Below are 14,822 nucleotides of genomic sequence, written 5' to 3'. Positions count from 1 at the left end.
GAGCATGTTATGCTTAAGTGAAATATTACCTAATCATTTTTAAAACACATTGTTTTCATCTTTTTAATTGTCCTTTATTTCATATCATTGTAAGACAAAAACACATGGAAAATATTTGTTTAAAAAAAATACCAGAAGAAAGTATGTTGGCAGGAAGGCACCTTGCTATTTGGGGAATCAAATCTGGCTTTTATCCCAGAGCAAGGCAGCGTGCTCAGCCCAGGCGTGGGAGGGACGGTCCCACACTGCAGTGGGAGCTCCTTTCCCAGCACTGAGACAGAGCAATGGCCAAGCCTTAGGGAGAACTGGGGAGGATTCCTTCAGCAGGTGGGCAGGATCATCACCACCAGAGCAGTGCATTTGTTCTCCAACAGGTAACTTCTCTGGAAGCTCTGTCTGAAAGAACACAAAAAGCAGAAGCTGTCCTGGAATTCCTTCTGCATTATTTCATAATCATTCTCTAAAATACTTTCAATTTTCTCTTCCATTGTACCTTTGCATTTCATATTCTCTGCTGCTGGAATAGGTGGATCACTTTGCCACTCAGCATCCTCTCATTGTTTTCTTGTTCTTCCTGTTCCTCTGCCTTACAAATGAAATGGGGAATTTATTTTATATTTAGTCTTCAGAGCAGAAGGCACTGTTCCACATTTTTATAATATGTAATACTGATAAGTGAGTGAATCTCTTAAACCCAAGGCTAATACAAATATGAGCCAACAGTTACTTTTTTATTAATTGAGAGTAATTTTTGAGAAATTTATGCATCCACCACTTTCCAACAATGCAAAATTCTGGCTCAGTTTTCGTGATACTGTGAGAGATACTTTGTTATGCTTAACCTGTTTTCTTTTTCACTAATATTCTGTCATTTTGAATATTTATAAGCTTGATACTGATGTGGTGAATTCTCAAGTGAAATTCAGCTTGATAATGTATTTTAAATAGGAATTTCAGTATGTAGCCCGTTCTTCTTGGCCTGATGTCATCTCCCCTGTGTCATTGTGTCTGTGTGCACCAACATCTCTTACTCCAAAATCCACAAATTCTTTTTTTATGTGGAACTAAAAATTCCCATTATTTCAGTCTGGTTTTAAGTTACTGGGCCCTGATACATCAAAGAACAATAGCATTGTGTTCCTGACACTTGTGAAATATTTAATTAACTTCATTGATATTGTCTTGAGATAAAGAGGATCAGTTTCATATTTAACTTTATACATTTTCTTCACTTCTTGTGTTGTGTGCAGTTCAAGTTTCTTTTTAACCATGAGGGCTACCTGTTGTGTTTGGGATTTTTTCCTTATAAACCTTCAGATTCTTGGGTTTATTGTTTCTCCTAGAGTTTGGGATCTGCTCTGAGAAATGACATAAATAAGGAAATGCTGCAGCACCTGGGCTGCAAATCTTGAATAATGCTTCAGCTTCTTAGTGTTGGGAGCTTAACTTTGCAGTGATACTTCAGTCTGCACTTAGTTTGCATTCAAAAACCCAAAGGCAATGTATAAACAGCCCAGTGAGCTCTGCCTCTGTCTCTGAATTCAGTCGGTCCTCTCTGCCTCCTTCTTCCAGTCCTTCAGGTTCTTGGCTGGGGCCTGGTGACTGTTCTAGGTGCTGGTGATCTCATTGCAGTGTATTTTTATGTATTTTTATTCTCAGAAAATTGATACAGAATTTTCCTTGCAGAAAAATTCATGTGAATAGGGAGAAGCAAGAATAGTTGTGAATTCCAGCATTAGCACCTCCTGGTGCAAGGTATGCTCCACATCACAAAGCAGGGGAGGAGCTGTGTTCTTGTTGGTTATTGTGGATTTTACTGGTTTTATGGGTTCTGTATCCCCCTGGAGTGAGGTTTGTGGTCATTAGCATTTTCTCTTCAGGGTGATGGTCCAACCCTGTCAAGGTACTTTGGCCAACAGGTTTGGGAATGAAGCCCAAATTTAGACCTAACCCAACTCTGTTAGTTCCTGTTCTTGGTTATTAAAGTCCTTATTGAAAGGTGGGGGAAAGACAGGAGCAAAGGTTATTCTGTGGGGTGTAGCAAGGTGTTTTCCATGGAATAAATTTCTTTATAAAGCCCTTTTGTACTGAGGGAGTTGTTTTTCCTGGTGCTTATTGAATCGTTGAGGTTGGAAAAAATCTTTAAGGTCATCTAGTCCAGCTGTAAACCCAACACTGCCAAGTGCACCCCTTTACCAGGCAGCCTGTTCCAGTGCTTGGTAACCCTTTTGGTGAAAAATTTCCCTAATATCTAATCTAAAACCTTCCCTAGCACAACTTCAGGCTATCTGCTCTTGACCTATCCCTTGTTACTTGGTAGAGGAGATCAACCCCCAGCCTGCTCCTCCTTTGAGTGAGTTATAGAGAGTGATAAGGTCTCCTCTGAGCCTCCTTTTCTCCAGACTAAACACCCCAAGTTCTCTGCTCCCTCTGTTTATACTTCTGTTCCAGACCCTTTATCTTAAACTCCCTCCTGCACTTCAATGTCTTTTACATTTACTTTTATCTAATCAGCTGCATGGTGTCATCTCTAAAAAGTGCTCTGCCTTGGTTTTTTTACGATCAGCTTCAATTATATCCAGTGCAGTAAAAAAGAAGAAAAAAAAGTGACTCTGTTATTGAAATAATGGGATTTTTGTGTCTTTGAAGTCACTAATATGGCAGAGTACTTTGGGAAATACTGTTCTAAGCCTAAGTTTTTCCCAACACTACTACTGGTACATTCCAGAGTGACAGTTTTGCTTTTTTTAAATGGGACCTTTGAATTTTGGTTTTCCAGCTGCTGTGCTGGTTTTGTTGGTACTGCCATGTGCAAATCAGTACCTTTATCTCATGCTAGTTTGGCATATTTCATCTTTGCAAAAGATGTTAAAACATTTGCAGTGTGAACAGAATAACTGGTTATGTCTTTGTACTGTCTGGCATGTCTTCAACATCTGCTGTCACTGGTGGAGAACTGCAGCTTCTACAGTCAATAACATTTTTATGATGAGTATTAACGTGGGTTTTCCTTAAAATAGGAGACAAATTACTAGGTTAGAGTCCTGCTTTGTAAGGAATTAAAATGCTGTCAGACACCAGTGTCTGGGTTCATCATACATGAATGAGGCGTTTAGGGACACCTGAAATTAAATAGAAGAAAATAATGTCTGCTGTGGTTTTGAGGAGTAGCATAACCATAACCAGTAGCATACCATATCAGTATTTCTGTGAGACAACTTGAAATAAATAAATATTAATCCTCTTGGTAACTGTGAAGCAAATCCAGAGGCAGAATTCAAAAAGTCAATTGTGGGGGAAGAAATGCACACACCTGGAGTTTTATTCTGTACAAATATAGTGCTTTCCTTGGCTCTTTTGCCTCTGAAGTGGTAAGGCTTTGATTTCACGGAGTAAGTGATAACACTTGATAATCTCTGCTAAAAAGAAATATGTTCCACAACAGAGCTAAAATTTGTTTATAGCTCATTTACATTGAAGGTAGAAACTTCAACCCTTGCAAAGAAATAGAACATACAAGTCAGATACTACTGAATATCTGTGGGGTCTGAACCAACGTAAGCAGAAATGTGTCCTTGAATCTGTTTGTCACTGTATCAGTGTGTGGAGCTGCAGGGGTTTGTGTAGTCTTTGTTTCAGACTAAACTTTGTGTGATTTCCCCACAGTTCATGACTGCCTGCAGTTTTGCTACAGCATTATAACCTTTTGAGAGAATTTAAACTTGGATACATTTTCACTTCTTAAGGTTTTGATCAAAAGATGTACAACAAGTGTACCAACACTTAGCTACATAACAGGATGAAAAACCTTTTCAGTGTTCTTTCCCTGAACCTTCTGGTTCCCCTCATGTCTCCAAGCATACAAAATATTTCAGTGGAAGATATCCTTGATAAAATATTGGCTGGTAATGTCTAATGTCTCCCTGCTGCTGACACAGGTGAAGGGCTGTGTGCTTTCCTTACAGCTCTCATGTCACCAGATTGCCTCTGTCAGACCCTGGGAAGGCAGTGAAGAGCATTTTTTCTGGGATCCTTTTTACCCTTTGGATCAGTACAAAGGCAATATATGCCCAGTCTTTGGCTGTGGCTAGGGGATGTGTTTTCCTTCTCAAAGGAGGCTAAAATCATTTCAGGGTTCCACCTTGACTAAAGGGAACTGTATCTCTCACCTGTCATTTGTGTTCATCCTCAGTAAAATAAACCTTCATAATTTGTGTTTTACCAAGATGTTGTTCTGTCAGCTCTTCCTGTCTGACAGGCAGTTTGTCCGTACAACACATTGAAGGGTCAGGAATTTTATTCTATCAGTTCTTGAAGTAAATCAGTTCATGTATCTCCTTTTCCCGTAGCAAGGCACTGACTCCTAAGAAGCAGGTATTATCTTCTGTGCCTCAGAAATGTGGTCATTAACAACCTGTTAATACACATTAAACATTCTCCAGTTGGCATTTAGCTTCAGTGACGTGCCAGGATTTCAGGGTTTGTGCAGTGAAGTTTGTCATTCCCACTCCTTACAGTACACTTGTTTGCCAGTCACACACAGTGGGAACTGAACTAATGCTCAGAGAAAAATGGTTCTGTCCAGTTGAGTTTCTCTCCTCTGTTCTTGCCTTCAAAAAGTTACATTTTGTTTTATAACAAAACAAGTGAAGAAGCCCAGATAAGGAATTATAAAAAAAAAAAGAATGCACCTTCCTGAAATTGCATAGGACTGACTGAGTTTAGCTGCCATCATTTTCTCCTACATGTAGTAGGTAAAGGTGTAAGAAAATCTGATTTTATGTTTATTTCTGATGCAGGTATCACCAAGTGTCACTCTGTTCTAAAAGACACATTATGAGTATGTAGGAATATAGGTGACTTCTTAAAACAAGGTACAGTTGGCCTGCTTTTTGCAGATAAAAGTTCCTCTTTTAAAATTTGAAGAAGAGTATGTATTTCTGTTCTGTCATGTGAATGATCAAACTTAAAATTGAAATTCAGGGTCCAATTGCTACTACAACATTTTTTACTGGAAAGATTATTCATGTGTTGCTTGAATGTGAATATGCACAGAGGAATTGAGTATTTCAAATCTGCATAACCCTTGTCAGGGTTACTGAAAGTCTCAGTGCTTCAAGCTGCAGTGTTGGCAGCTGCCAGTTCTGGGGTATGACAGAAACAAACACTTGTTCAGACAGAATTCATGTTCTGCTTCAGACTGTCTTCTGTGAACACTCTGTCAGAGAATCTTGATTTTAGCTGATAAACTGCTTCCTGAACCCTTTTGTTGAATTGGTTTTGTTTGAATCGCTCAGCATTTCACTGGGTGAGGACCTGGCATGCAGATGTTGATTATGCTCCTCTTCTACAGTGAGTATCACAGAAAAATATTTGAAGCTGTAGCCAAAATGCTCTAGGAGGCACAAATTAGAGTCTGAAAGATGCTTTGGACTTTGATACAGGATGGAACTATAACCTGTTCTGTAGAATTATGCTGGGAAGCAAATGTTAGGTCTGATGCTGAAATGGTAAAAATTAACTTCATGCACAGTCCTTAATAGTGGAGAACAGAGGGTTGGAAAGAGTAAACTCTTTAAACAAAGATAAAGCCTCTGCTGTGACCTTGCTACTCTGTTTTCCTGTAAGTTATTAGCTTGAGGGATGTGTTTCCTTGAGAGCTTAGAATCCCAGGAAAAGAGGCACCCATGGGAACATTATAATATTTTGCATGGAAAGGAGATGTGAAACAGAACTGGCAAAAGAAGGAATTATGTGATCTAGCATAAATCTAATTGGCCCTTTAATTTTAGCCATTCTTTGATACTTCTACTTGTGAGTATTATTTATTCAGTGGGTCATGAATTTCTTTCAGTCTCAGAGCACATAAAACCTCTGGGGTGGATGGAGAATCAGGACAGGGAACTGTGGGAGGTAACAAAGCAAAACCTCTCTTTGTTAGTAAATGCTGCTGTGCAAGGGGCAGCACCTCTAGACAAGATGTTTTTAGATGGCCCCAAAACCTAAAAGTGATGAAAAACAACCCTCTAATATCACTGTGTTGCCTGTGGTTAATCTGTTGAGAAAGTGAAATATATAAGGACATACTGTAATGATTATTTTTAGATGTTTCAGTGTTTAATATTTGAGGTTGGCAGCCAATTACCTGATCTGAATTGCAACTGGATGCCCACAAAATGTGTGTTTGTATTGAATGATTAGGAGGCTTTATGCTCTAGCAGTTCAGTAGCTCTTGTTTTAAGAAGTTTCTCACTTGCCTCACGGGAACTTTGAGGTTTGGGTAGCTAAAATACTGATTTCACTGTGATCTGATCTTTATTACCTTCAGGATCAGACCAGGTGGTGAAGCTGCATTTCTGCTACTTGTGAAATATCTAAATTTTTCAGTGTGACATTGAATGGGGGTTGCATTGGAGCAGTATTCTGACTCCTCTTGCAGGAAATGGTTAAAAAGGAATTTCTGCACATCTGAAAAAGTAGTCAGAAGAGCAGAGTTTGTTGTTTTGTCTCAACTGCCTGATTGTGGATTAGGCTTTGGGCTGTCTGCTTTAAATATCAGAAGAGAGGAGCTCCCTTTGTACAGGCAGAACACAAAAAGTCTTGACACTGCAAAAGCTGATGAACTGATGGTGAACTCAACTTGTGGGTATTCTCTTCAGAGCTTTTGTGTTCTAGCATGCAAAATTTAAATCAAAACTTGTTGTTTTGATAAGCAGTACTATACTGTTTATTAACTATAACGTGTTTGTTATATCAAATTTATTAATACATCAGTTGGGATTGTTTATCTTGTCAAGAGCAAGCTCTCAATTTCAATTTTCTTTCTACGAAGTGCAGAATAATTGATGCTGAGGAGTGAGAGTGACTTACAAAGTATTCAAAAGTCTGAAAATGCCAAAAGTTACATATGCTGTGTCATTTTACTTATTTTTTTAATTATTATAAATTTTTAATTTATATGTTTATGCTTATTACTGAGTGGAATTCTTGGAAGTTGAGTTTCTGGGCTGAGGGGGCAGAGTTATTTGCTGGAAAATAGAGACTCTTAGCAAAAAGAAAGCCATGCTTAGGGCACACATTTTGTCCTGCTGTAAGTCTGTTGTTATTGCATAGAAAAGTTTTCTGCAGAGAACAGTGAAGAATGAGCCAGTTCATTCTTCTCTACAAGAAACCACCTTTGGTGTGCTCCCTGTAGAACTTAGATTTTTAGGGTTGCTGAAAGGAGGCAGCATTGTGAACAGGATGGGTTTCTGTGATGAAAATGTTGTAGCTAACTGCACAAAGTAATGTGTTCTCTACCACAGGGAGCATACAGAGCCTGGCTGAATATAATTAATGTTCACTTTAATCTCTGATGTGTACAAACAGGTATTATTCAAGGTTTTCTTATACACACTTTTAAAACACTCATGTAAATGTGTGTTAGTTTCTTACATCCAAGGGAGCAAATATTCTTTTTAATGTCTGAATGAAACCTTTACATTAAAATGCTTTCACATATTAATTATGCAAGCTGTAATTCTAAATTGCTTTTGCTATAGCTAGTATTTAAGTGTAAAAATATTGAAAAATATTGCAAAACCAGTCTTCTTTCAAAGATTGCAAGGGAGGTGGAACTGCTTCACCAGTTCTGGTGCATTAATGCACGTTATAAGCTTTGCTCTTCTTGCCTCTTGTAAAAAAAAATCCATGAACTAACTTAAATTAAAGTATGCCATTTCAAAATGAAGAGATCTCCTCATGCAAGTGAATCTACCAAATTCACATCCATTCTCTGGGTGAGGCCATCTTCTAGATCCACAATTAATAGATCCCTTGCCTTGGGTAGTATATCATCCTTAAACCTTAATGCAGATATGAAGGTTTTTCTTTTAATTGCTGTCAGAGTTCCTCCTGATAGTTTGGTGCCTTCAGAGCAAACCTCAGTAAACAGAAATCCTGGAAGATGAAATTTAAGTGCCATGCCTCAGCATGAAGGCACTGTGGAAAAATGAATGCACTCTTGTTTAGTCTGAACTTTGCCTTGATTTTTTTGTCTAAACATTCTTTGTGGAGCTCTGCTCCCTAATTTTCTTTTTGCCTCCTTCCTAATCTCAGAAGATAACTCTCCCATGTTAGTGGGGGAGAAATTGTTTCTGTAAACTGCTGGTTGTTTTGGGTCACAGTAACAAGGGAAATCAGCAACTTTAGACACTTAGCTTCTCCACCATTGCTAGAAATAACTAATAAAAATGTTTTCAAGGTAACTTTTCTGTAATTTCATTACTCTTAAGAAGGAAAAAAAAATCAGTAATATTCATGGTGGGTGTCATGCATTTTCTGCTGTGCTTTGGTCAGGACACAGTGCTCAGTGCAGATTGTTAACAGGCATAGAAGGGTGGTACTTGGTAATTTGCAGGTGCTGGGGTTTGAGTAGATTTTGTTAATTTATTTAAGAAAAGGTAAAACAAATGATTGTGTGCACAAATAAAATGTCTCCTGAACTACAAACTAGCAGAAGGGTTTTATCACAAAGCTTTCAAAGCTGCTTAAACTGTGGAGTTTAGTGGTGTTTTGGCAGCACAAGCTGAAGTTGTTGCATTGGAAGAAACTGATTTATCTTGACTTTTCTTTCCCCAAGAGAGTGGTGTAACTGTCCTGCAGGGAATGTTTTTTTGGAAGTGACACTGTTTGCTGGTTTTGTGCTTATTTATGTATGGGCTTGAAATGTTCAACATGTTTGTTAAGTTGTTAACCCAGGGAAGTGATGGTGATGGTTGGGTTGCATTTATGGCAGTTTATCTATCTAAAACTGAGTGGTATTTCATGTTGTGTGAGAAAGAGAAGAGGGCAGCTCTGTGTCCTGGCAGGATTCCCTTTTTCAAACATCCAAGGCCATTCAGAGCCAAACAGTGGAGCTGTGAGCTTCCAGAGGAAACTCCTGAGCACTCCTTGCTGAGCAGCCTGAATGGTGATTTCTTATCTTATCACCTCATCCTTGGCAGTGTCAGGGTTTGCTGAAGGTTTTAGAGTCACTTTTGTATTTTGAATGCTTTTTTATGTCCATTATTTTGAATTTCAGTTGAATTTTGAGTGTTTCCAAAGTTGAGAGATTCTCCAACTTCCCTGGGCAACTTGTTGCAGTGTTTCACCACCCTTGTTGTGATAAAAATTTCTCTAATTCTCTAAAACTGTTATTTGTGCTTTTTTTCTGTCTTATATATCAAAAAAATAATCTAACATAATTAGGAAATATTTACAGACATGACCATCTTTATATCACTTGAATTGTAAGCCAAAAGGATTTAATTTAAAATACTGCTTATCACAGTACCTGTTTATTCTTAAGTATACATTTTTTCTTTTAAAACATGCACAGTGTGTTAGGTTTGTATGAGGAAGAGCCTGTAATGTCTTATCTCTAATTTGAAACTTGAAGAAAGATCTTTCTTCTGTTGTGCTTTGCATAGTTGAATGGTTCTTAAAAGGGTATTTTTAAAAAAATAATTAATGTGGAAGGTTTGCAGTAGCCTGTTTAAATACAATGACATTCTTCTGTCTAACAGAAAGTCCTAGTAAAATAAGGTTACCCTTTTTTATGAGTGCTCATTCTTGGAAAGTTTGTTTTTCTGTTCTCAGAGTATTTGGCTTTTGTAATGTTCTGTCTTCAAGGGCATTTTCCCATATTCCAAGGTTTATTTAAATTACTGCTCAGAGTGTTTGATTTATTGAGAAAAGTGAGATATGCAGATTAACTTGATTTTATAGCAGAATGTTTGATTTATAGCATTTATTCAAGATTCATAGGGTCACTTCTAGTAGAAGAATATAGTTTCTGTAAATCTGTGGCAAAAGCATGGGAGGTTTGCAGAAGCCCTTAACCTCTTGAACTTTCCCATGTCATCCTATGAACTCTGAATCTATGGCACTGTTCAAATCAGGAAATGTTTAAAAATGAAAAGCCAAAACCCTAGGCTGCTAGATTTCGTATACAGAACATCTGGGGCTTTTGCAGTTTAACAATCATCCTAATCCTGGTAACATCAGCAGGCTATTGTAAATACTTATTAATTTATGTAAAGTAGCATATGATTTCAGTAGTTTGTTTTCTTGTTATTTCAGCTTTATGACAAAATAAACACAAAATCTTCACCACAAATCAGGAATCCTCCAAGTGATGCTGTACAGAGAGCCAAAGAGGTAATGGCTTTAAAGTATGGGGTTTTTTTACTTTGAAAGGTTGATTGTATTTAAGCTGTAATTTACTTTTCTTCATTAAGATGTGTATTCTGGCTCATTATCTGAATTATTTCTGGAATATTACCATTGCTTAGCCAAGTTATGTAACAAGTTGCATAAACTTGCAGAATTCCATTATCTGTGTAAGGATTGTGAATATTACTCAGTTTAATCATTTAACCTTTTCTTCAACTGTAGTGATGTTAAAAGGAACACTCCTGCTGGGTAATTGCAGAATCTTTCATGTTCAGGTTATTTATCTGCACCAGAAATCTGATGTTTATAAAATTTAGTCACAAAAAGAAATGTTTTGAAGTGTCAGCTTTTAAAATTGAAAAAACCCCAAGTTTATCATAGATAAGTCTAAGAAGAGCAGACTTGGAAATTGCAGAGAAGGTGGCCCACTAAGATCAAAGATAGACACAGACGTTCTTAATTCTTGTACCTTGCAAATAGTATGTTATTTGCTTATTTATGGCAGGTAATAAAAAACCCAGACCCATATTGTATTATGTATTATCAGTAAAAATTCGTGCAGTTGTTAGGGGTTACATCATAGGAAAACTGGTTTTTGTGCTATTAAAGGAGGAAGGCTTTAAAACTCCATGTAATAACTAAAGTCACACTGATAGGTGCCCTCAAGTCTTGTTCTGCAAAATTTGCTGTCAGTTTATCCTGGGGGTGCTTCCAGAAGCAAAATACTCTGCTTTCATTTTCCAACTAGCTGCATGTGAAAAATCAGATTGCAGGCAAATGAGTTAAAGCTTCTTTACTCCTCCTTCCCTAGTGATAAAGTGACTCAGATTTTATAAAATCTGGAGCTTGGAGGTGGGGTAGCAGATGGCCCACCTAGACTTGGTGTCATTAACAATTGATTTTGGAGTGTTTTTAATTCTGCTTTAATAAATTGAGACCATGTAAGGAAGCACAACTGGTGGAGGTCCTGTGTGTCACCTGTTTGCACTCCATTCCTGTCACCATGTATTTAGCTGTTGGAGGAATGCTGTCAGTTTAAAAAATAAAAATCCTTCAAATTTCTGCTTTAATCTCTTTCAGAGAGAACATTGGAACAAGGTATTTTATTCTCTTGGGGCAGCTGGGTAGGGGCACATTCTCTTAAACCCTTCCCTGTATCAGAAATGTTGGTGTGTATAATCATTTGGGGATATTCTGACTGAGCAGTGAGGGGTTTAATTTCTTCAATAGCTTTAAAAGAAAGTTACTATGGGACATTTCTGCTGCTTATTTTGCAGGTATTGGAAGAAATTTCATGTTACCCAGAGAACAATGATGCAAAGGAGCTAAAGCGTATTTTAACACAACCTCATTTCATGGTAAGTAGATCCTACTCTTATTTGTTTGGGGGTTTTTTTCTATTTTTTTAATATTTTTATGTTAGAAAACTTCAGTAAGTTCTCAAAATCTGCAAGGGATGGAACTGCATACAATACATCTGTTAATATTTCTAACCTGCTGCTCTGGCAAAAGAATTGGCAAAAGAATCAGTATTGGTCCTCATTACTGTGCTGAAAACTGTCACCAGTTTGGAGTAGTGTAATTATGGGGCAGTTTCACTGTGTTTTTGGAGGTCTGTATTGTACATGGAAAGAAGAATGAATCCTTTTGAATGTCCATAGATAGAGCTGGGATCCTCCTTTTTCTTTTGCCAAAGGTCTTCTTAGGATAAAGATGTGTGAATTCATTGCAAAATAAAGTGTTTATTTGATATTATTTTACAACAAATCAGTAGTTTGTACAGTCTGTTGAATTTGTGTTACATATCAGCACTTACTGTGTTTGTTTCTCAAATCTGATTTGAGGGCAAAAATTGTCCTAAATTCAGGGATGTTACTGCTTTGTAACTTGGTTCAAGTTGCTGCAGTCCACTAATTTGAAGGATTTCTTTTGTTTATGCTATAGGTGAATTTCATAAATTGAGAAATAAACATGTTTGTTTAAATCTACTATACACTATTGTCAGCTTAAAATCAAGAATTTGACTTTCCCTACTCAGCTTCATTTGGAATCTGACAGGTTCATTTTATTTACTTTTTTGTGTGTGTAATTACCCCACAGTATTACTAAAACATGAAGCACTGTTGAGAAAGAGCATTTTTAAAGTATAAATTATTTGCAGAGTGGGTATCAACAAAAGTGATTGTGGTATATAGAAATTTCATATATCAAATTAAGTGACAGGAAAATTGAGTTGAAAATCCTCTTTTTTTTAGGTATCTCTGTTCCCTGATATGCTCACAAATCTAAAACCATTTGTCAGAATTCTTTTGCTGCAAATCTATGAAAAGTATTTTTTCATAAGGAATAAGCTGCAATTCCTTAACAAGTACTTTTGATGAGGAGTAATTTCAGCAAGTGAATCTGTGATATCCCAGGCTAAATTGCCAGTTGCTGAAGTCCCATTATCCCTTTTCCCCATCTTTCATCCTCTCCCTTGTAGTTCTGGCTTTCATCTAAAACTGCACTTTAATGTTGCCCTCAGCTGAACTAGTAGAAAATTGCTCCAAAAAAAAAAAAAAATCCCCAACTAACCATTTAGCAAAAAGAATTTAGGATAACAGGGATGCTGGAGAGCCAGAATGAGCAGGGGAACAGGAACAGTTTGTGTTAGGGAGGAATGTAAAGCAGCAATTAAGGCAGCATAAGTTGGTGTGGATCCACACCTGCAGATCCCAGAGTCTCCAGATGCCAAAGGGACAACTCCATCCTCTCCATCATTCCCACTTCTGCTCCCAGATGCACCTCTATGGGTTGCAGACTTTAATAAAATTATTTTTACATTTGTTGCATTCTGCTAAACTTCCCTTCAGAGCAAAAACCTTTATAAGGAAACTACTAGGAAAAGGAATAATTATAAGTATATAATCTAGGAATAATTATAATGGAATAATTATAATAGAAAGGAATAATTATAATAATATAAACCAATATTGTTGACCCATACTCCATGTGTTTGCCAGATGTTGTACAGAGCAATATTCTGGTTATTACAGCACATCAATTCAGTAATCAATTAGGTGTAATAAGTAGGAGTGTGCATTAACACCTATATGGTAATGGACTATTTTAGTATTTTTTTTAATCTAATGTGTATCCCTAATCAGAAGAAAAAAGAGTATAACCTGTCTTGTTTGCTTAACCACAGTGTAAGTGGGTTAAACTGTGTGCAGGCCTTCACAGAACCAAAGCCAATGTGTTTGTAACACATCTTAGGGTGTTCTGTTCTAATTTTCTTTTGCCCTCATGTGCCTTATGGCTGCAAAAATAAATTATCAATTTATTCTGTGCATGTTTAACATTTTAATTTAAAGAAATGTTTGTAAATTTTGCATGAAGGCCTTTCAGTAGATAATTAATTTAAGAATTCTGAAAGCATTGTCAAGTACCTCATTTGCTATGTATGTACACATTTCAAAGAGCTTTTATTCCATTTCACAATTTTTAGTAGTTTTTCAAATATGCCAATTTCATGTGTAAAAGATTCTATTATTTAAGTTTAGTATGTTGTAACAGTTGAAATATTTGCTAGGAGACTTTTGCTTAATGACATATTGAAGTTTTATCTATCATCACATGCCTTTCTGTGCTGTTCTCTGCAGTGATCCTGCAGTACAGCAGAAAGCAGTTTTCTCATTAAGCTAAGTTTTAGCAGGATTATCATGTTCTACAAAGTAAAAATAGACAGAAAAAAACACATTATCAAAATTAGCAGAAATGCCTGAAAACAGACATCTGTAAGTAAGGTCTAATAGGAATATTTTTATTAAATGTTTTCAATATTAAATTGAGGTTGCTGTACTTTAATGTATTTCTGAAGTAGTGTTCATTTTTGTGAACATATTCAGAAGTCATTAAGTATAATTATGGACTTTAAAAAATACTGGATGTGCCAAATTTTAACCTCCTACAAGGTGAATATTATTGCTAAAAATAATATAAAGCAGGGCAAATATTTTATGTGATAAAATGTAAGCCCCTGGATTACATAAGAAATGTAATATTAAAGTGTGGAGAGTGTAACAGACACAAGCAGGGGCACTGAAGCATCTCCAAGGTCATTGTGTCCAACCATTAACCTACATTGGAGTACCCACACATTAATGGACACACAAATAAATCAAATTTTAATTAAATACTGTTTAAGTAGTTTCACTTACATGGTCCAGATCTCTAATATAAAATGTTGCTGCAGTAGAGCAGACTAATGCAGAGGAATTGTGATGAGTTTGAGCCTAGTGATTGACAAAATGAGATGAAAAGTAGGAAATGCAGATACAGGTTAGTATTTAACTAAAGATAGTATATATGTAAGTGGGCTTGAAGCAATGGGAAAATGGAAGGGAATATGGGCAAAGCATTGTTAGTTTAGAGAATTTTGTTCCATCATTATAGTGCTGACTTCCCAAATATAGTTTCAAATCGATTAGAGAAATGAGAACATACAGTGTTTAGGAAGTTACCTTTTATCACACAGTACACTTTAGAAGTGTACTGAAGTAGTTAATGAAAGCTAATGAAGCAGTATTTTAGCAGATTGCTGCTTTGCACTCTTAATTTTTGTGAAGCATTTTGAACTCAGTGGTTGT

General features: G+C 36.7%; 1 protein-coding gene across 11 annotated transcripts in view; it reads left to right on the top strand.

Annotated features, from left to right (window-relative positions):
* The window catches only part of CASK (calcium/calmodulin dependent serine protein kinase), a 185,316-nt gene that overhangs the window by 139,686 nt on the left and 30,808 nt on the right, over nucleotides 1–14,822 (top strand). For 9 of the 11 annotated variants that reach the window (XM_059493309.1, XM_059493303.1, XM_059493308.1 and 6 more), the window contains 2 exons: nucleotides 10,102–10,179; nucleotides 11,472–11,552. In XM_059493309.1, coding sequence (XP_059349292.1) covers nucleotides 10,102–10,179; nucleotides 11,472–11,552 — 159 coding nt within the window. Of the gene's footprint in view, nucleotides 1–256; nucleotides 375–5,327; nucleotides 5,353–10,101; nucleotides 10,180–11,471; nucleotides 11,553–14,822 lie in introns of those variants that run through there. The other 2 variants (XM_059493311.1, XM_059493312.1) reach the window with 2 other exon arrangements.

This window comes from Ammospiza nelsoni, chromosome 2 (genome assembly GCF_027579445.1).
Source record: "Ammospiza nelsoni isolate bAmmNel1 chromosome 2, bAmmNel1.pri, whole genome shotgun sequence".
Taxonomy (NCBI): Eukaryota; Metazoa; Chordata; class Aves; order Passeriformes; family Passerellidae; genus Ammospiza; species Ammospiza nelsoni.
The sequence above is the reverse complement of the archived record's forward strand: the minus strand, read 5'-3'. Positions and strand labels throughout refer to the sequence as shown.